The sequence below is a fragment of the Gopherus evgoodei genome, unplaced genomic scaffold (assembly GCF_007399415.2).
Source record: "Gopherus evgoodei ecotype Sinaloan lineage unplaced genomic scaffold, rGopEvg1_v1.p scaffold_49_arrow_ctg1, whole genome shotgun sequence".
NCBI lineage: Eukaryota > Metazoa > Chordata > Testudines > Testudinidae > Gopherus > Gopherus evgoodei.
Genome location: NW_022060070.1, coordinates 1,347,470 through 1,369,486, shown reverse-complemented (window position 1 = coordinate 1,369,486; position 22,017 = coordinate 1,347,470). Strand labels below are relative to the sequence as shown.

The following is a 22,017-nucleotide window of genomic DNA, read 5'->3' as shown; positions in this document are numbered from 1 at the left end:
TACTGGTGCAGGAAGTGAAACTGGATATTATAGGGATGACAGAAACATGGTGGAGTACAGGTTTTGAAGGCTATGTGCTGTTTAGAAAAGACAGAAATAAAGGCAAAGGTGGTGGAGTAGCACTGTGTATCTATGATGAGGTTAACTGTAAAGAAATAAGAAGTGATGGAATGGATAAGACAGAGTTTGTCTGGGCAAAAATCACATTGGGAAAGAAAGCTACTAGATCCTCCCCTGAGATAGTGCTTGGGGTGTGCTACAGACCGCCGGGATCTGATTTGGATATGGATAGAGACCTCTTTAATGTTTTTAATGAAGTAAACACTAATGGGAATTGTGTGATCATGGGAGACTTTAACTTCCCAGATATAGACTGGAGGACAAGTGCTAGTAAGAATAATAGGGCTCAGATTTTTCTGGATGTGACAGCTGATGGATTTCTTAACCAAGCAGTTGAAGAACCAACAAGAGGGGATGCCATTTTAGATTTGGTTTTGGTGAGTAGTGAGGACCTCATAGAAGAAATGGTTGTAGGGGACAACCTTGGTTTGAGCGATCATGAGCTAATTCATTCAAACTAGATGGAAGGATAAACAAAAATAGATCGGGGACTAGGGATTTTGACTTCAAAAGGGCTAACTTTAAAGAATTAAGGAAATTCATTAGAGAAGTGGATTGGACTGAAGAACTTGTGGATCTAATGGCGGAGGAGGCCTGGGATTACTTTAAGTCGAAGCTGCAGAAACTATCAGAAGTCTGCATCCCAAGAAAGGGGAAAAAACCATAGGCAGGAGTTGTAGACCAAGCTGGATGAGCAAGCATCGCAGAGAGGTGATTAAGAAAAAGCAGAAAGCCTACAAGGAGTGGAAGATGGGTGGGATTAGCAAGGAAAGCTACCTTAGTGAGGTCAAAACACGTAGGGATAAAGTGAGAAAGGCTAAAAGCCATGTAGAGATGGACCTTGCAAAGGGAATTAAAACCAATAGTAAAAGGTTCTATAGCCATATAAATAAGAAGAAAACAAAGAAAGAAGAAGTGGGACCACTAAACACTGAGGATGGAGTGGAAGTTACGGATAGTCTAGGCTTGGCCCAATATCTAAATAAATACTTTTCCTCAGTCTTTAATAAGGCTAATGAGGATCTTAGGGATAATGGGACAAATGGGAATGAGGATATGGAGGTATATTACCACATCTGAGGTAGAAGCCAAACTCGAACAGCTTAATGGGACAAAATCAGGGGGGCCAGATAATCTTCATCCAAGAATATTAAAGGAACTGGCACATGAAATTGCAAGCCCGTTAGCAAGAATTTTTAATGAATCAGTAAACTCAGGGGTTGTACCATACGACTGGAGAATTGCTAACATAGTTCCTATTTTTAAGGAAGGGAAAAAAAGTGATCAGAGTAACTATAGGCCTGTCAGTTTGACATCTGTAGTATGCAAGGTCTTGGAAAAAAATTTGAAGGAGAAAGTAGTTAAGGACATAGAAATCAATGGTAATTGGGACAAATTACAACATGGTTTTACGAAGGTAGATCGTGCCAAACCAACCTAATCTCCTTCTTTGAGGAGGTAACAGATTATTTAGACAAAAGAAATGCGGTAGACGTAATTTACCTCGATTTCAGTAAGGCATTTGACATAGTTCCACATGGGGAATTATTAGTGAAATTGGAAACGATGGAGATCAATATGAAAGTTGAAAGGTGGATAAGGAACTTGTTGAAGGGGAGACTACAACGGGTCTTACTGAAGGGTGAACTGTCAGGCTGGAAGGAGGTTACTAGTGGAGTTCCTCAGGGATCAGTTTTGGGACCAATCTTATTTAACTTTTTTACTACTGACCTTGGCACAAAAAGTGGGAATGTGCTAATAAAGTCTGCTAGTGACACAAAGCTGGGGGGTATTGATAACACAGAGAAGGACTGGGATATCATACAGGAAGATCTGGATGACCTTGTAAACTGGAGTAATAGTAATAGGATGAAATTTAATAGTGAAAAGTGCAAGGTCATGCATTTAGGGATTAATAACAAGAATTTTAGTTATAAATTGGGGACACATCAGTTGGAAGTAACAGAGGAGGAGAAGGACCTTGGAGTATTGGTTGATCACAGGATGACTATGAGCCATCAATGTGATAGGACCATTAAAAAAGCTAATGCAGTTTTAGGATACATCAGGAGAGGTATTTCCAGCAAAGATAAGAAGGTGTTAGTACTGTTATATAAGGCACTGGTGAGACCACATCTGGAGTATTGTGTGCAGTTCTGGTCTCCCATGTTTAAGAAGGATGAATTCAAACTGGAAAAGATTCAGGGATGGGCTATTAGGATGATCCGAGGAATGGAAAACCTGTCTTATGAAAGGAGACTCAAAGAGCTTGGCTTGGTTAGCCTAACCAAAAGAAGGCTGAGAGGGGATATGCTTGCTCTTTATAAATATATCAGAGGGCTAAATATCAGGGAGGGAGAGGAATTATTTAAGCTTAATACCAATGTGGACACAAGAACAAATGGGTATAAACTGGACACTAGGAAGTTTAGACTTGAAATTAGACCAAGGTTTCTAACTATTAGAGGAGTGAAGTTCTGGAACAGCCTTCCAAAGGAGAGTAGTGGGGGCAAAAGACATATCTGGTTTTAAGACTAAGTTTGATATGTTTATGGAAGGGATGGTATGATGGGATAGCCTAATTCTGGCAATTAGTTTTGGGAATTGGTCTTTGATATCAGCAGGTAAGTATGCCCAGTGGTCTGTGATGGGATGTCAGATTGGAAGGGATCTGAGTTACTACAGAGAATTCTTTCCTGGGTGCTGGCTGGTGAGTCTTGCCCACATGCTCAGGGTTTAGCTGATCGCCATATTTGAGGTCGGGAAGGAATTTTCCTCCGGGGCAGATTGGCAGAGGCCCTGAAGGTTTTTCGCCTGCTCTGCAACGTGGGCCATGGATCACTTGCTGGAGGATTCTCTGCAGCTTGAGGTCTTCAAACCACAATTTGAAGACTTCAATAACTCACACATAGGTTAGGGGGTTGTTATAGGAGTGGATGGGTAGGATTCTGTGGCCTGCTTTGTGCAGGAGGTCAGACTAGATGATCATAATGGTCCCTTCTGACATTAAAGTCTATGAGTCTATAAGGGGAACGGCCTATTACAGTGGCTATCCAGGTGGGCTGGTGTTTCCTGCTGGTGCCTATTAAGGTTTCCCACACCATGATGTGTAGGAATGAGCATTATCTGGGTCAGTTCTTCATAATTCATTTCTCTAAGTAATGAAAATATCATTTTTCAATGTGTGAAAAGCAATCAATCTGCTTCATCCATGACAACAACCTCCAGTAGTGCATGCAGTGTCTCATGTTAACATTGTCTCTCTGTCTAGGCATTTGTACTGCGGCCATCACCCTAGAGCCTGGGCACATACAGGAAGTCAGAGGAACATACGGTACATGCACTAGACACCGTTCTTCCTCTGAGCTGAAATACCTTCTCCCCTATGCCATGTCAGATTCCAATACAACTGAATTCACCAACCCCTCCACCTTCATCCTGCTGGGCATTCCTGGCCTGGAGACAGCCCACGTCTGGATCTCCATCCCTTTCTGCACCATTTATGCCATAGCTGTCATGGGGAACTTCACCATCCTCTTCATTGTCAAGAGGGATCCAAGCCTCCATGAGCCCATGTACTATTTCCTCTGCATGCTGGCCGTCACCGATCTTTTACTATCTACGTCCACCGTTCCCAAAATGCTGAACATCTTCTGGTTCAGTTCCAGGGAGATCGATTTCAGTGCCTGTCTCACCCAGATGTACTTCATTCACTGCTTCTCAGGGATGGCGTCTGGAATCCTCGTGGCCATGGCTCTAGATCGCTACGTGGCCATCTGCCATCCCCTGAGATATTCCACCATCATGACAAACTCTGTGGTGGCCAAGATCGGCCTGGCAGTGGTGCTGCGTGGTGGTATGCTCGTAATGCCCAACCCTGTCCTGGCAAGGCAGTGGCCATATTGCAGAACCAACATCATCCCCCACTCATACTGCGAGTACATAGCTGTGGTGAAGCTGGCCTGCACCGACATCCGCATTAGTAGTTACTATGGACTCTTTCTAGCGTTTTTGGTGACCGGTCTGGATGTATTTTTTATCACTGTGTCCTATATCCAGATCCTCAGGGCCATCTTCAGCCTCCTCACAAAGGATGCCCGGCTCAAGACTTTTGGTACCTGCAGCTCCCACCTCTGTGTCTTCTTAACATTTTGCATCCCATCTTTTTTCTCCATCCTTACACACCGGTTTGGCCAGAATATCCCCCTGCACTTCCATGTTCTCCTTGCTAACGTGTATCTCCTGGTGCCCCCCATGCTGAACCCCATCATCTATGGGGTGAGGACCAAACAGATCAGAAACAGTCTGCTCCGGTTCTTCACTTGTAAAGGGACCTAAAGTTCTCTCCCGCTGCTTTGGCTTTCATACTGAGCTCTGTGCAGAGCTGGCTGGTGCCTGGTGCTGCACCCTCTTCCCTGAATCACTGACTGGACAGTCATAGAGACATTAAATCTTTTCCTGATCTTAGTGTGCAGTGTCAGCATTAGAACTTGGAGAATTGGTCTATGTAGAACTCACTGGGTTGCCACCTTTCTATGACTGGTAATGGACCCCCGCCTCTTCTGCCAAGACTCTGTCCCTGTACCTCCTCTTTCCATCCTACTTTGCTCTTCTACTCTCTACCCTCATCACATCCTGGATCATTTTCACCTCCTTTACCCACCCCCAGCTGCAAGGGAGTTGTTTCAGATTTCTGTCGGGGTGACCACCATAACAGTGATTCCTGGGGCTACTTACGGTCTTGAAAACTCTATTTTTTGGCAGATAACTTAGCAAGATATGTGGCAAGAGCACTGTATCTAATTCTAATATCTTGTGGCAAGTCACATAAGGGACACTGGTTAGGTTTAAAATTTATATATATAGTGACAAAGTTCCTCCTCTACCTTGGTGGGTCCTGCATTTATTGGCGGATTTGCTCACCTCAGTGATTTTCCCCTCTGATGGAACCCACAGTCTGGGTCAACTCCTCCTCTGTCTGATCAGGACTTGGGAGGTTTGGGGGGAACCCAGGCTCACCCTCTACTCTGGTTTCCAGCCCAGGGCCCTATGGATTGTAGCTGTTGATAGCACACCAAAAGATGGATTCAATTCGAGAACTACCCATGACCACTAACATAACTGCTTTACATTCATTCTTAGGTTTAGCAGGATACCATCGAAACTTCATCCCTAACTTTACTCACATTGCAGGTCCACTCTATAAACTCTTGGAAAAAGGAGTTGCTTGAATTTGGAGAAACAAGCATGCAAACAAAGGGAAATGATCTATTTGGTCCATGACGTACCATCAGGAGGTCATCAAGAATTGGGAAAAACCATGCAGTGTCTCATCCTAATAGGTTGGTGGTCATGCATGAAGGCAAATGTACACCGGTACTGTAAAAATTGTTTGGTTTGTGCACAGAATAATCCTACCTCCACCAAAACAAATGTGCCTTTAAGATCCCTGATATATGAAAGTCCATGGCAGGCTCTGCGAGTTGATTTTTTGGACCTTTACCAAAACTCAAAGGGAAAACCAATACCTTCTGGTTATCATTAATCCGTTCTCTAAACGGGTGGCAGCATTTTCTTTAAAAGCCAATACGCTGTAGACACAGCAGAGGTTCTAATTGAAAAAGTATTTTATAGCTGAGAATTTCCGGTTAGGGTAGAGTCATACAGAGGAGCACACTTTACTGGACAGGTGTTCCAAAATGCCTGCAATTGTTAGGAATGCAAGAAAAATTGCATATTCCATACAGACCTGAATCATCAGGGATGGTAGAGTGAAAAAATCGCATCATTAAACGTATGCTGGTAAAACTGGTAGATGCTAATGGATGCAGTCGGGACACCCTGATTCCTCTCATTTTAATGGCATTCAGGGAAACTCCAGCTGCCTCCACAAATCTTACACTCTATGAGGTTATAACTAAAGAAACTATGCACGTGCCAGAGCATCTTTTATATCATGCCAGTGACACACAGCTAAAGGAAGTAAAGGAAGTAAAGCTTGAAACCCGTCTGCAAGCATTACAGAAACATCTGAATCAGGTCCGCTTGCAGGTAGCTGCCAAATTGGAAAAATCCAAACAAAAGGGAAAAGCCTATTTTGACAAAAATGAAAGAAAAAAATGCTTGGGAGGTTAGAAAGCAAGTTATGCTTGTATCTTATGCTATACCAGAGCACAGTTGATGTAACCCATACGATGGGCTATATACTACTGTGGACAGATTAAGTGCCACTGTGCATAAAATTAAAACTGTACAAAGTAACAAAAAAGTAGATAAGTATTACCATGCGAATCAGCTATAGTGGCATTGCAAGAGAAATATCTTTCCACACGTACCAGAACCTATAACGGTAATTGCACAAGAAAGCCAACACGAAAGAGCTCAGTAACCCTCTACTTCTACTTGAATCCTGCAGTTCAAACTGAGTCACAGGCAGGTTTGCCACAAGAGACACAAATGGCTACAGTGGATCAAAATATTGTGGTGTGACTAAACTCAGACTTGTCTATTCAGGTTAAAAATTCACAGATAACAGGTTCACAATGGTATCCGTGTTAGTCTGTATCAGCAAAAATAACAGGAGTCCTTGTGGCACCTTTGAGACTAACACATTTATTTGGGCATAAGCTTTCGTGTGCTGAAACCCACTTCATCAGGTGCCTGGAGTGGAAAATACAGTAGCAGATATATATACACAGTAGATGAAAAGATGGGAGTTGCCTTACCAAGTAGGGGATCAGTGCTAATAGGATAATTCAATTAAAGTGGAAGCAGGCTATTCTCAATGGTAGAGTATCAAGGGAGGAAAAATCACTTTTGTTGTGGTAGTGAGGGTGGCCGCCTTAAACCGTTGACAAGAAGGTGTGAGTAACAGTAGGGAAATTAGTATGGGGAACTTAGTTTTTGTAATGACACATCCACTCCCAGTCTGAGTGGCCAGAGAGGGTTGAAGTGTTCTCCTACTGGTTTTTGCATGTTATGATTCCTGATGTCAGATTTGTGTCCATTTATTCTTTTACGTAAAGACTATCTGGTTTGGTCAATATATATGGCAGAGGGCCATTGCTGGCACATGATGGCAAATAGCACATTGGTAGATGTGCAGGTGAATGAGCCACTGACGGTGTGGCTGATGTAGTTAGGTCCCATGATGATATCACTTGAATAGATATGTGGACAGAGTTGGCATCAGGCTTTGTTGCAAGGATAGGTTCCTGAGTTAGTGTTTTTGTTCTGGTTTGGTTGTTGGTGAGTATTTGTTTCGGGTTGTATCATGACCTTTAGCAATAACACTATAACTTTTATCACAGGTGGGCAGGGTAAAACAGGAACCATACTTTCCACCGGATGTAACCCTCTCTGTCTGTGGTTTATTCACAATAGATGCTTGTGTCTGCTGAAAATCATCAGCTACAGAAGCCATCTCATCCACAGTTTTCAAATTTTTGTCCCATGGACATTGTTTTATGCCGTCTTTACATACTGTGACAAAGTTCCTCCTCTACCTTGGTGGGTCCTGCTCTAACTGGTGGATTTGCTCGCCTCAGAGATCTTCGCCTCTGGTGGAACCCACAGTCTGGGTCAACTCCTCATGTGTCTCATCAGGAATTGGAAGGTTTTGGGTGGAACTCAGCCCACCCTCTACTCCGGGTTCCAGCCCAGGGCCCTGTGGATTGCAGCTGTCTATAGTGCCTCCTGTAACAGCTGCATGACAGCTACACCTCCCTGGGCTACTTCCCCATGGCCTACTCCAAACACCTTCTTTATCCTCACCACAGGACCTTCCTCCTGGTGTCTGATAACACTTGTACTCCTCAGTCCATAAGCAGCACACCCTCTGACTCTCAGCTCCTTGCACCTCTTGGTCCCAGCTCCTCACATGCACACCACAAATTGAAGTGAGCTCCTTTTTAAACCCAGGTGCCCTGATTAACCTGCCTTAATTGATTCTAGCAGCTTCTTGATTGGCTGCAGATGTTCTAATCAGCCTGTCTGCCTTAATTGTTTCCAGAAAGCTCTTGATTGTTCTGGAACCTTCCCTGTTATCTTACTCAGGGAAAGGGGACCTACTTAACCTGTGGCTAATATATCTGCCTTCTAGCACTCTCCTGTAGCCATCTGCCCTGACCCTGTCACAACAGGTTTAAGATACGTTCTTGAGCAACAAGGTCAAGCATCCCTTCAAAGCTTGTAACACCTTTGCTCCTTACCCACTTTCCAATCAAATATTTCATCTGTTTACATGTTCCACATTACTCTTACCATCATCCCTCTTAAGATTCCCTGTAGAGGATTAGTGGTGGTCCCTCTCCCTCTGGGTCAGTGGGAGGCTACTCTGCTTAACTACTATTAGGGAATTAACTGGACAACCCACAGCCTGAAGCTCTGCCCAACAGTCCGGGCAGAACAATAATCAGGTCAGGGAAGCAAAGTGGGGGAACAATGGGGAAAACGTGTATCTCCCACTGGAGCAGGGCCTCTCCTTTTCCTGGTAGTGTCCCTGCCACCCTCTGCCACATGGACCTCACCAAACTACACAAGATGGAGGCAGGGCCCACCCACTCGCCTAGGTGTGATGAGAGGCTATCCCTAGGGCCCAAGTGGGGAGCAATGACAGAAGGAGGAGCAGCGACTTTAGGACCTGGGTAACCAAGATCAGGGACAATGGCAGCACTGGTGCCTCCCAGATCTCAGGGGTACCAGCTGCCCCTCCATCCGTCGCATGGGGCAGTCTCTCCTGATGTGCCCTGTTGACTGTAAGAGGCCTCCTTCGAAGAGCAGTGCATCCAGTAATGGGCACCCTGGTAGAGGAGGCTCCCCGTGAGGCACCGCCGGAAACAACTACATCTGCAGCTGCCGAAGGAAGGACAGAAAGTGATGGAGGGCGAGGGGTCTTACAGCCCAGTAGGAAAGGAGTGATAATGCAATGGGTGCATAAGACAATGCATAGGAAGGGCAGAAAGGCTAAACTGTGGGAATGGCAGGAGAGGGCCAACGGGGGGACGGACACAATTGCTGACACCAGCTGCACTGGGAACGGGAAGGTACCGTGTGTGTATGTGCATACAATGAACAGGTGGCACAACATAAAAGGGAAGGGGCACAAGCATTTAGCCTGGGGGAATGGGGGCACAGGGCAAGTGGGCTGAGCAGGGGAGGAGGAGCGATGGGAGGTAGGGGAAAAGGAACCGGCTGAGAACAGGCCAGGGGCAGTGTGACAGATTTTTGTTACCAATCCGCCCAGGATCACAGCTGATCAGGTTGTGGCCACAGGATCTTTTGGGGAGGAGATGACGAGGCACACACCAAGTGTCTAAATTTTAAAGCTTCATTAAAAAAATAACAGCAGAGTTCTGGGAATTCTCCCATGTCACTCAGGGGAAGAAAGAAAGCATTAGAGACCCGAGTCCTAGCCCATGTTCATACTCACACATGCACACCCAGGGCAGGGAAACTAACACATTCCAGGGCCAAACTGGAGCTGGCAAACTAACAAAAAAACCCAAACTTCCTAGAAGAAGAAAGCGAGTAGCAGTTAGTAGCTGATTTTGAAGGTTTTTGTTGTTGAAGAATTGCCACTTTTAAGTCTATTAGAATGACACACTACACAATAAAAGCACTAGCCCAGGAACCAAACCCTGCAACAAACCCCAGTGCCAATTCTGTCCACATATCTACTTAACCCCTTACAGCTAAAGCGATTCAGCACAGCTGGCAAGGAGGGCAGGGCAGGCTGACTAACACATTCCAGGGCCAAACTGGAGCTGGCAAAGTAACAACAACAAAAACAACAAATTCCTAGATGCCAAGGCAGAAGTCGGGGGAATTGAAATGGGCAGCAAGAGGAAAGTGGCAAACAGCTGCAAGGAGGCTACTGGGAAGCAAAGGGAGGCTACCAGCCAAATATAGCGGAGAGAGGAGGGCAAGTCCACGGGAGGGAGGAACATGTGCCAAGGTGTGCTTGTTTTTCTGCAGTCCATGCTTGCTGGTGCAATAGTCACAGCTGGTAGAAGGTACACAGCAAAGAGCCAGGGCGAGGGGGCGAAGAGAAGGTCCCGATTATAAGTAGGACTGGTGGAGGTGGCGGTGGTAGGGGGAAGAGATGGGCTAGGGGGAGCACTCCATGCCATTCCCACTTACTCCCCACAAGAGCAGGAGCAAGCAGCAACACAGAAGCAAAGATATAAAGTCACTCAGTCCAGGAAGAGCCCCCCTCTACAATGTCCCGCAGCAGCCCTCCTCTTTGTCCTCTTCGATGACAGCAGCAGAAGGCTCAGAAGCAGCAGCAGAAAGCCACCAGTGCCCAAGCAGCCGAGCAAGCCCCAGGAATGGTGGTGGGCTTCTCATGTCCCCCCTGCACAGCAGCAGCAGCAGCCAGGTAGACCTCCAGCCAGCAGAGCAGCTGGAGAGATGGGCCAGCCAGTGGAGAGAAGCCTTACTGGTTCCAAACTAGGGATCCGGGGTGCGGGGCGGGAAGGACACTGGACAGAGATCTCCAGGCAGTGCCCACTGCTCCTCAGGAAACTCAGCATGACCTCAGCGACTCCCGGCACCTTAGGCAGTTGGTCGGGGAGAACAGGGTGGCCACCCCGGCCAAATGAGCACTCAGATGGCTAAAGTACAGCCCCCCCCACACACACACACTACAGCTGCCAGCTAGCCTTGGCGGCTGGAGCCGTGTGGGTCTCCTGCAGGGAAATCACAGAGCTCTATCCCTCAAAGGAGGCAGAGCACCTGAGACCTGCGGAGAACCACCCTACAGCCCAGGGTGTTCAAGCTAGCGAAGATGGTCGGTTTCATAGTGAGGGCCGGGGAGGATCCTCACAGGCCTCACAACAATCTGTGGTCAACTGCAAAAGCCAGCAGGGAATCACGGAAGTTGCCGGCCAACCGGTAGGCCATGATATCCTGCCTCTCGGTCCCCGTCCTCTCCTTCAAAACCTCCCCTTCAGCTCGGAGGACTTTCCTTCAGGAAACGGCGCAGTTTCTCCTTCAGCACAGTGGGGGAGAGCTGGGCCTCTGTGTCAATCCCACAGCACATGGAGATGGGCAAATGGGGGAAAGACCCCAGCGATGTGCCTGTACTGTTGGAGCTTCACTGCTCATCTCCATTTCAAGCAGGGCAGGGGGAGATGGAGGGAAGAGAGCAGTCCCTAAAGGGTCAGAGATGGGAGACATGAAAACCACCCGCCGAGGGTCGTCTGGGGACAGGGGAAATTAAAAAACTCCGGTGCTGGCGTAGGCAGAGGCAGTATGGGAGATGGAGGGGAAGGAGGTGGCAGGCAATGCATCGGGGGTGGGAACAGGGCCAGGAACTGGAATGCGCTTACTTGCAGGAGCAGGAGCAGAAATGGGATTAGGATCCTCGGCAGCTGCACCACTGAGATGTGGCATCGCTGGACCTGATTCAGGGGTCGAGGGGCGGGAAAGAGAGGGAGGGCCTCTGCAAGGGTTGGCACCACAACAAACTCAGCCATGCTGTCAGGCATGATGACATCTGTAATAGGACTCCAAATTGGGAAGGGAGGTCCCGTGGACCAGCTGTTCAGCATTGGCTGTTGCCACCAGGGCCTCAGCAGCCATGAGTGAGGTGCCATCTGTGCCCAGACAGGGGGATGACTCCAAGGTTGCCCCAAGTTTGAGATCGGGGGCAGCAAACTGAGCAAGGGGAGAAAAGGAGACGGGGGCAGCGAGACCAAGTCACTGCCCAGACTGAGGCCCCCTGGCAAAGGGTCATGTTCCCCCTCGGTGATTGGGGTCAGACCCAGGGCCTTGTTCTCCTCAAAGAGGGAGCTGAAAACTCCCCCCACTGCCCCAGAGGCCTGCTCGCCACCAGCTGAGGCAGCAATTGCCTCAATGTGGAAGAGGGGCTCAGATGACAAGAGGGTTGGGGGTACGCTATCTTAGGCATCCTCAGGAAGAGACTCTGAGATGGGCTTGGTATCCCTCCCCTCTGCTGCCATGGGATCGTTGGGTGGCTCCACATGATGGATTCCAGGAAAGGCCACCAGGGTCGCTGATAATGGTAGAACCGGCATTGTACCGGTTCTCAGAAACACTATGTCACTAGGAGGGTGGTGAAGCACTGGAATGGATTCCCTAGGGAGGTGATGGAATCTCGATCCTTAGAGGTTTTTAAGGCCCAGCTTGACAAAGCCCTGGCTGGGATGATTTAGTTGGAGTTGGTCCTGCTTTGAGCAGGGGGTTGGAGTAGACACCTCCTGAGGTCCTTTCCAATCCTGAGATAATATGACTCTATGAGCGGCAGACTGGGTAATAGTTACACAGGTGAAACTTTTATTCAGGGCCTGATGGTAGAGCTCTGGGGTCCAAGGCTGGAGAGCTGGGGAGAGCTGGCTGGAGGCTCTGTCTTGTTGGCTCATGAGTGGTTAGTGAAAGCACTTCTGTAACTACACATGGGTGTGTCTTTGTCTGTTTTGGCTGTGTAAGTCCAGGATCTGAGATGACTGCAGCTTCTCACAGTATCACAGCATGAGAAGGGGGTCAGACTGGTATACCACAGGGTTCGGAGGTACCCCAGTTCCAGGTTGTACCTCAGGAAATTCCGTCACACTCACCCAACAAACGGACCCTACTACACCGTGACTCCATTTCCTTCTTGTCATGTGTTCAGTTACTGATGAGGAGACCATGGCTATGGGAGGGAAATCAGGACTGATGCATTGTATGTCATTCTCTGTGTGACATTTCTCAAACCACATCTCCCTGTGCCTCAGTTTGCTTATCTGTATGATGGGGATATTTTCCTAGTGACTTTTCTCTGGAAGGAATTTTAAAGATCTTTTAATAAAAGGTGCTGCTGGGTGTGATTATAGTCACAGATGAGAATTAAAGATCTGTGATCCATTAGCAATAGCCTCATGTATCTGAAAAAAATGACAAGTGTCTCCCCTTTGATATTTTTCTCCAGATCTGTGTGTCCACTATCTACCCAGCCATCCTGGCCATTTACTTGGTGTCAGACTCCATGGAGACCTAGGCATTATCCCTAGTTTTTGTACCAATCAACTATAATTATTAAATATACACAAATACTCAGAGCAGCCAATTCTTCTGTGACTCAGCAGAGAGGCCAAGAGTTCTCATCTCCCTTTGGGAAGGTCCCTTAATTACTGTTTACTCCAAAAGCTGGATAAAGAACGCAGAAGCATAGACGTAGAAAAAGAAAGATTGGCTAGAATGCCTCCGGTGTCCAGCCTGTTTCCTTTCAGATGTCATTTCTCCCCAAGATGCTGAGTGAACCGCACTGGGATTGCACAGAGCTACAATATAAACAGTTCACACCTCTGTGTCGGCTATCGGCACGGATGCTGCTGTAGTTGCTGTGGTAAGAGAGGTGTGGAACATGGCTACGTGAGGAGGGTTCCCAGGGAAGATGCTTCTGCCTCAGTATTCATAGGTACCTATCTCCTGCAGAGGAGCTCACCTGCTCGACAAACCTAATGCAGCATGGGTGTGATGGGACAGAGATTAGATCTGTGATCCTTTCCGCTCTGCACAGCCATTAAACACCCCAGCTCTCTGGCCAAAGGTTATGAGTTTGATCCAGTCTCACTGTCCAAAGTGTCCCTCTCTGCTGAATACCCCATCCTCCCTCCCCCCGCCCACTGCGAGCTGATGACCCACAGGGATTCTGAAATTGGGAGTTGGGACCCCTCAGGCAATCGTGAAGCTATTACATGGAGAGTCGCGAGTTGTCAGCCTCCACCCCAAACCTCATTCTACTTCCAGCATGTATAATGATGCTAAATATTTTTAATAGTGCTTTTAATGTATAAGGCAGGGTGGCACTCAGAAACTTGCTAGGTGAAAGGGATCACCAGTACAAAAATTAAAGAACCACTGGATTAGAAGCTGGAAGCTGGCTAAACAAACAGTGGGGCCATTGGACGATCGCGGTGCTAACAGAGCACTCATGGACGATAAGACCATTGCAGAGAAACTAAATGAATTCTTTGCATCGGTCTTCACGGCTGAGGATGTGAGGGAGATTACCTAACCTGAGCCATTCTTTTTAAGTGACATATCTGAGGAACTGCCCCAGAATGAGGTGTCGTCAGAGTATGTTTTGGAACAAATGATAAATGAAATGGTGAAAAGTCACCAAGACCAGATGGGATTCACCCAAGAATTCTGAAGGAACTCAAATGTGAAATTACAGAACTACTAATTGTAGTCTGTAACATATCAATTAAATCAGCTTCTGTACCAGATGACTCGAAGATAGCTAATGTACTAATGTGATGACAATTTTTAAGAAGGGCTCCAGAGGTGATCTCGGCGATTACAAGCCCCCTAAGCCTGATTTCAGTATCAGGCAAATTAATTGAAACGATAGTAAAGAACAATATTGTTAGACATATAGATAAACATGGTTTGCTGTGGAAAAGTCAACATTGTTTTTGTAAAGGTAAATCACTCCACACCAATCTACTAGAATTCTTTGAGGGGGTCAACAAGCATGTGTACAAGGGGTATCCAGTGCCCATAGTGTATTTAGACTTTCAGAAAACCATTGACTGGGTACCTTACAACTGGCTCTTAAGCAAGGTCAGCTAACATGGGATGAGAGGGAAGAGGCTTTCATGGACTGGTAACCGGTTAAAAGATAGGAAACAAAAGGTAGTTAAAAATGGTCAGTTTTCAGAATAAATTGTGGTGTGTCCCAGAGGTCTGTATTTTATCATTTTCCATCCTCTGGTTCTTACTAGGACTTAGATAATCTCCATTAATAGATCCTATCCTTAGGGATGTATTTATCCAAACCACATTCTCTTCTGTATCCCTTGGCTTTCCTCCAGCCTTTAATTTGAAAATTGCTCTGTAACGTTTTTAATATCAAGTGCCAGCAATCTGGTTCCATTTTGGTTCAGGTGGAGCACATCCTTCCTGTACAGGCTCGCCCTTTCCCCAGACTGCACACCGCACCATAATAACTCTAGCTCAGGAACCAATCCATGCAACAAACCTCGATGCCAATTCTGCCCACATATCTACACCAGCGACACCATCACAGGACCTAACCAGATCAGCCACACCATCACTGGTTCATTCACCTGCACATCCACCAATGTAATATACGCCATCATATGCCAGCAATGCCCCTCTGCTATGTACATCGGCCAAACTGGACAATCTCTAAGGAAAAGGATAAATGGACACAAATCAGACATTAGGAATGGCAATATACAAAAACCTGTAGGAGAGCACTTCAACCTCCCTGGCCACACTATAGCAGACCTTAAGGTGGCCATCCTGCAGCAAAAAAACTTCAGGACCAGACTTCAAAGAGAAACTGCTGAGCTTCAGTTCATCTGCAAATTTGACACCATCAGCTCAGGATTGAACAAAGACTGTGAATGACTTGCCAACAACAGAACCAGTTTCTCCTCTCTTGGTTTTCACACCTCAACTGCTAGAACAGGGCCTCATCCTCCCTGATTGAACTGACCTTGTTATCTCTAGCTTGCTTGCTAGCATATATATACCTGCCCCTGGAAATTTCCACCACTTGCATCTGAAGAAGTGGGTATTCACCCACGAAAGCTCATGCTCCAAAACGTCTGTTAGTCTATAAGGTGCCACAGGATTCTTTGCCGCTTTTACAGATCCAGACTAACACGGCTACCCCTCTGATCCTTTCCCCAAAGTTTCCCCATTTGTGAATCCCATTCAGCTAACCTTTTGATCCAATAAAGTTTGGGGCAAGGAGTTCCACAGGCGAAATATGGATTCTATTAACTTCCTAACTCTAAGGCCAGGAGGACAATGCAGATGTGGAAGCTCCTTCACTAGAAGTTTTCCCAAGGTTTGATATTCATCTGTCCTGGATGGTTTAGAGAAAACAAATTCTGTATCTTGGCAGCGGGTTAGACTAGATGTCCCTTGCGGTCCCTTCTCACCATGTGGGTTCTATAATTCTATCATGTGAAATCATACCGTAGACCAGATCTTTGATAAACACAAATCTCATAGACTCATAGACTCTAAGGTCAGAAGGGACCATTATGATCATCTAGTCTGACCTCCTGCACAAAGCAGGACACAGAATCCTACCTATCCACTTCTATAACAAACCCCTAACCTATGTCTGAGTTATTGAAGTCCTCAAATTGTGGTTTGAAGACCTCAAGCTGCAGAGAGTCCACCAGCAAGTGACCCAGGCCCCACGCTGCAGGGAAAGGTGAAAAACCTCCAGGGCCTCTACCAATCTGCCCCGGAGGAAAATTCCTTCCCGACCCCAAATATGGCGATCAGCTAAACCCTGAGCATGTGGGCAAGACTCAGTAGCCAGCACCCAGGAAAGAATTCTCTGCGGTAACTCAGATCCCATCCCATCACAGACCACTGGGCATTCTTACCTGCTGATAATCAAAGATCATTGCCAAAATTAATTGCCAAAATTAGGCTATCCCATCATACCATCCCTTCCATACTTATCTCCATATCCTCATTCCCATTTGTCATCCATCCACTATCCCTAAGCTCCTCATTAGCCTCATTAAAGACTGAGGCAAAGTATTTGTTTAGATATTGTGCCATGCCTAGGCTATCCTTAATCTCCACTCCATCCTCAGTGTTTAGCAGTCCGTCTTCTTCCTTCTTTGTTTTCTTCTTATTTATATGGCTATAGAACCTTTTACTATTAGTTTTAATTCCCTTTGCAAGGTCCAAACTCTACATGTCTTTTAGCCTTTCTCACTTTATCCTTACATGTTCTGACCTCACTAAGGTATCTTTCCTTGCTAATCCCTCCCTTCTTCCACTCCTTGTAGGCTTTCTGCTTTTTCTTAATCACCTCTCTGAGATGCTTGCTCATCCAGCTTGGTCTACAACTCCTACCTATGGTTTTTTTCCCCTTTCTTGGGATGCAGCTTCAACTTAAAGTAATTCCAGGCCTCCTGCGCCTTTAGATCCACAAGTTCTTCAGTCCAATTCACTTCCCTAATTAATTTCCTTAATTCTTTAAAGTTAGCCCTTTTGAAGTCGAAAACCCTAGTCCCAGATCTACTTTTATTTATCCGTCCATCTAGTTTGAACTGAATTAGCTCATGATCACTCGAACCAAGGTTGTCCCCACAACCATTTCTTCTATGAGGTCCTCACTACTCACCAAAACCAAATCTAAAATGGCATCTCCTCTTTTTGGTTCTTCAACTACTTGGTGAAGAAATCCATCAGCTATCACATCCAGAAAAATCTGAGCCCTACTATTGTTACTAGTACTTGTCCTCCAGTCTATATCTGGGAAGTTAAAGTCTCCCATGATCACACAATTCCCATTAGTGTTTACTTCATTAAAAACATTAAAGAGGTCTCTATCCATATCCAAATCAGATCCCGGCGGTCTGTAGCACACCTCAAGCCCAAGTCCTTTGCCTCAATACAGGGGGAACTGGGTGAAATGTATCACCCTGTATTATACAGGAGGTAATACAGTATGATCTACTGGTGCCTTCTGGACCATGAACCCTAAGAATCTATCGATAACGAAACTAGATCAGGCATTTATATTTACTCTGTCTCACTACGCATGAACAAGGGACCATTCAGTCACATTGAAAGTCTGAACAGATAACACTGACAAAAGAAAATGTAATGGCTGCGCAGAGCAGAAAGGAGCACAGTCTTACTCTCTATCCCATCACACACATGTTGCACTGGGTTTGTTGAGCAAGTGAGCTCCTCAGCAAAAGATAGGTACCTGTGAATCCCGAGATGGAAGCGACTTCCCCTCCCCAGATACTGTTTCCCACACCTCTACTCCAGCATCTGCAGCAACATCTCATGTCGAGAGCTGACACAGGGGTGTGCACCATTAGAATATATCTCTGTGCAATCCCAGGGGGATTCGCTTAGCCTCTAGGGGAGAAACAGCATCTGGATGCAAATAGGTTGGAGACTGGACACACTAGCTAATGTCTCTTCTTCCATGTCTGCACTTCTGTGTTATTTATCCAGCTTTAGGAGTAAACAGCAATTATGGGACCTTCCAAAAGGGAGGTGAAAACTCTTGGGCTCTGTGCTGAGACCGAGAGGAATTGGCTGCTCTCTTTATCTGGATATATTTAAAAATTATAGTTCATTACTGTGACATTGCAGTTCATATGATCTATGAAAATAGGCTTATGAATCTGAAATTGACATAGTTGGAATGTGCTTTATGCAAAAGGTCTCTTGTACCATATTTTTGGAAATGTTATATTGTGCTGAATTTGATTTTCCTATTTGTATGCAGGTATCATTCTTATATCTGAAGTTAAAAATACAAAGTATAAACTTGTACAACTAATGTAGTCAGATCAAGTGGAGACTATTAAGGCTGCTTCAGAAACAATGATTTGGAAATGGCTTGTTTACCTGTAAGCCTTCCTGTGTACATGTGGGCCAGCGCATGGGCAATGAAGAATGGGGCCTCACAGGGACATGTGACCATTTCACTTGATACTGAAATCCATCTTAAATCTTATATTTTTCCATTTAGAAGGTAGGGGTGTGGGCCAAGCACAGACAAAAGAGTCCCACCTTGAGCCAAAGCTATATAAGGGGGTGGAGCAGGACAAAATGGAGGTCAGTCATGGGGAAACCCCTGCTTACCACCTGAGATGTCTGCTGGAACTAACAAGGACTATACCAGGGGAAAAGATTGAGCCCAGACTAGAAAGGAGACTAGTCTGTGAAAGAAACTTACTGGAACATCTTTGAGGGTGAGATATTACCTGTAATCAGTTTCTTAATGTATTAGGCTTAGACTTGCATGTTTTGTTTTATTTTGCTTTGTGAATTACGTTGTTCTGTCTGTTATTACTTGAAACCAGTTAAATCCTACTTTTTATACTAATAGAAACACTTTTGTTTATTAATAAGCCCAGAGTAAGTCATCTCTCTTTATCAGTGACATAGACAGTGGATATTGTTACTAACTCAGCAGAGAGAGAGAGACACCCCATGAGGACTCCTGGGTTCTCTCTCAGCTCTAGGAGAGGAGAGAGGTCTAATTGATTACAGCAGGGGGCAATACATCTGCAATCTAGATAAGAACATCAGAATGGCCATAGTGGATAAGACCAAAGGTCTGTCTCTCCCAGTATCCTATCTTCCAACAGTGACCAATGGCATGTGCTTCAGAGGGAAAGAACTGAACACGTGATCATCAAATCATAGAATCATAGAAGATCTCAGGAGGTTATCCAGTCCTATCCCCTGCTCAAATCAGGACCAACCCCAACTAAAACATCCCAGCCAGGGCTTTGTCAAGCTGGATCTTAAAAACCTCTAAGGATGGAGAAGCCACCACCTCCCTAGGTAACCCATTCCAGTGCTTCACCATCCTCCTAGTGAATTAGTGTTTCCTAATATCCAACCTAGACCTTCCCCACTGCAACTGGAGATGATTGATCCTTGTTCTGTCATCTGCCACCACTAAGAACAGCTCAGTTCCATCCTCTTTGGTCCCCTCTTCAGTTGGGGAGAAGGCTTCTATCAAATCCCCCCTAACTCTTCTGCAGACTAAATAAACCCAGTTCCCTCAGCCTCTCCTTGTAAATCATGTGCCCCAGCCCTCTATTCATATTCATTACCCTCCGCTGGACTCTCTCCAATTTGTCCACACCCTTTCTGTAGTGGGAGGCCCCCAACTGGATGCAATACTCTAGGTGTGGCCTCATCAGTGCCCAATAGAGGGGAATAATCACTTCCCACAATCTGCTGGCAATGTTCCCACTAATTCAACCCAAAATGCTGCTAGCCTTCTTGGCAACAATGGCACACTGCGGACTCTTATCCAAATTCTCATCCACTGCCATCCCCAGGTCCTTTTCTGCAGAACTGCTGCTTAGCTAGTTGGTCCCCAGCCTGTAGCATTGCATGGGATAAATGCCAAATTTCCTATACTATGGACAACATTAACATGTATGTTGACTTGATGTTAATTGAGTTCCAGACATTTGCTAGCACTTGTATGAATAAAGTAGCTATGTTCTTTAGCTCTTGGCAAGATCACATGAAGCATACAGGAACCATCCTGGAAGAGCAGATCCAATCCACTATTGTTTTAACTAAGTTTTACCTTGAGTTTGTAAAGACATTCAATCATGTTATTGAACATGACTTTGATGATCCATTTCTGTTATACACTGACACAGCTTCTAACCAATACTAGCTGTAGTAGAAGAGAGCCAAGGTAGGGGAGCTCTTGGGATGCAGTCAGCAATGTTTGTGTCCTCCCTTCCTGCATCAATTTTGCTTTGGAGGGTGTGACGTTACCTAATGAAGTGTGACCATATAGATCATTGTTGCAACAAAGGTCATATAGTTGCACCATAAGAACATAAGAACGGCCGTACCGGGTCAGACCAAAGGTCCATCTAGCCCAGTATCCTGTCTACCAACAGTGGCCGATGCCAGGTGCCCCAGAGGGATTGAAGCTAACAGGCAATGATCAAGTGATCTCTCTCCTGCTATCCATCTCCATCCTCTGATGAACACAGGCTAGGGACACCATTCTTTACCCTTCCTGGCTAATAGCCATTTATGGACTTAGCCACCATGAATTTATCCAGTTCCCTTTTAAACATTGTTATAGTCCCATCCTTCACAACCTCCTCAGGTAAGGAGTTCGACAAGTTGACTGTGTGCTGTGTGAAGAAGAAATTCCTTTTATTTGTTTTAAACCTGCTACCTATTAATTTCATTTGGTGTCCCCTAGTTCTTGTATTATGGGAATAAGTAAATAACTTTTCCTTATCCACTTTCTCCTCATCACTCATGATTTTATATACCTCTATCATATCCCCCCTTAGTCTCCTCTTTTCCAAGCTGAAGAGGCCTAGCCTCTTTAATCTTTCCTCATATGGGACCCTCTCCAAACCCCCAATCATATTAGTTGCCTTTTCTGAACCTTTTCTAGTGCTAGAATATCTTTTTTGAGGTGAAGAGACCACATCTGTACACAGTATTTGAGATGTGGGCGTACCATCGATTTATATAAGGGCAATATTATATTCTCAGCCTTATTCTCTATCCCCTTTTTAATGATTCCTAATATCCTCTTTGCTTTTTTGACCGGCTCTGCACACTGCATGGACATCTTCAGAGAACTATCCACGATGATGCCAAGATCTTTTTCCTGACCTGTTGTAGCTAAATTAGCCCCCATCATGTTGTATGTATAGTTGGGGTTATTTTTTCCAATGTGCATTACTTTACATTTCTCCATATGAAATTTTATTTGCCGTTTTGTTGCCCAATCACTTAGTTTTGTGAGACCTTCTTGAAGTTCTTCACAATGTGCTTTGGTCTTAACTATCTTGAGTAGTTTAGTATCATCTGCAAACTTGGCCACCTCACTGTTTACCCCTTTCTCCAGATCATTTATGAATAAGTTGAACAGGACTGGTCTGAGGACTGACCCTTGGGGAACAGTACTAGTTACCCCTCTCCATTCTGAGAATTTACCATTAATTCCTACCCTTTGTTCCCTGTCTTTTAACCAGTTCTCAATCCATGAAAGGACCTTCCCTTTTATCCCATGACAGCTTGATTTATGTAAGAGCCTTTGATGAGGGACCTTGTCAAAGGCTTTCTGGAAATCCAAGTACACTATGTCCACTGGATCCCCCTTGCCCACATGTTTGTTGACCCCTTCAAAGAACTCTAATATAGTAAGACACGATTTCCCTTTACAGAAACCATGTTGACTATTGCTCAACAGTTTCTGTTTTTCTATGTCACCAAATCTTGTACAAGTAACGTGTCTATGAAAATGTTCTAGTTTGCTGATTGTGATTATGCTCTTTGTATGTGTGTTGCATTTTTATATTTAAAGTTATGAATATTGGCTTGCTACTTGTATTTCAATGTGTTTGATTCTAAGTA

General features: G+C 45.4%; 1 protein-coding gene across 1 annotated transcript; it reads left to right on the top strand.

The window, feature by feature from the left end:
* Positions 1-3,504: 3,504 nt before the first annotated feature.
* LOC115643019 (olfactory receptor 52N1-like) lies at positions 3,505-4,458 on the top strand. Its single transcript, XM_030546774.1, has one exon. It carries the CDS (start codon positions 3,511-3,513, stop codon positions 4,456-4,458), a length of 948 nt encoding a protein of 315 aa, XP_030402634.1. The 5' UTR covers positions 3,505-3,510.
* The last annotated feature ends 17,559 nt before the right edge of the window (positions 4,459-22,017 follow it).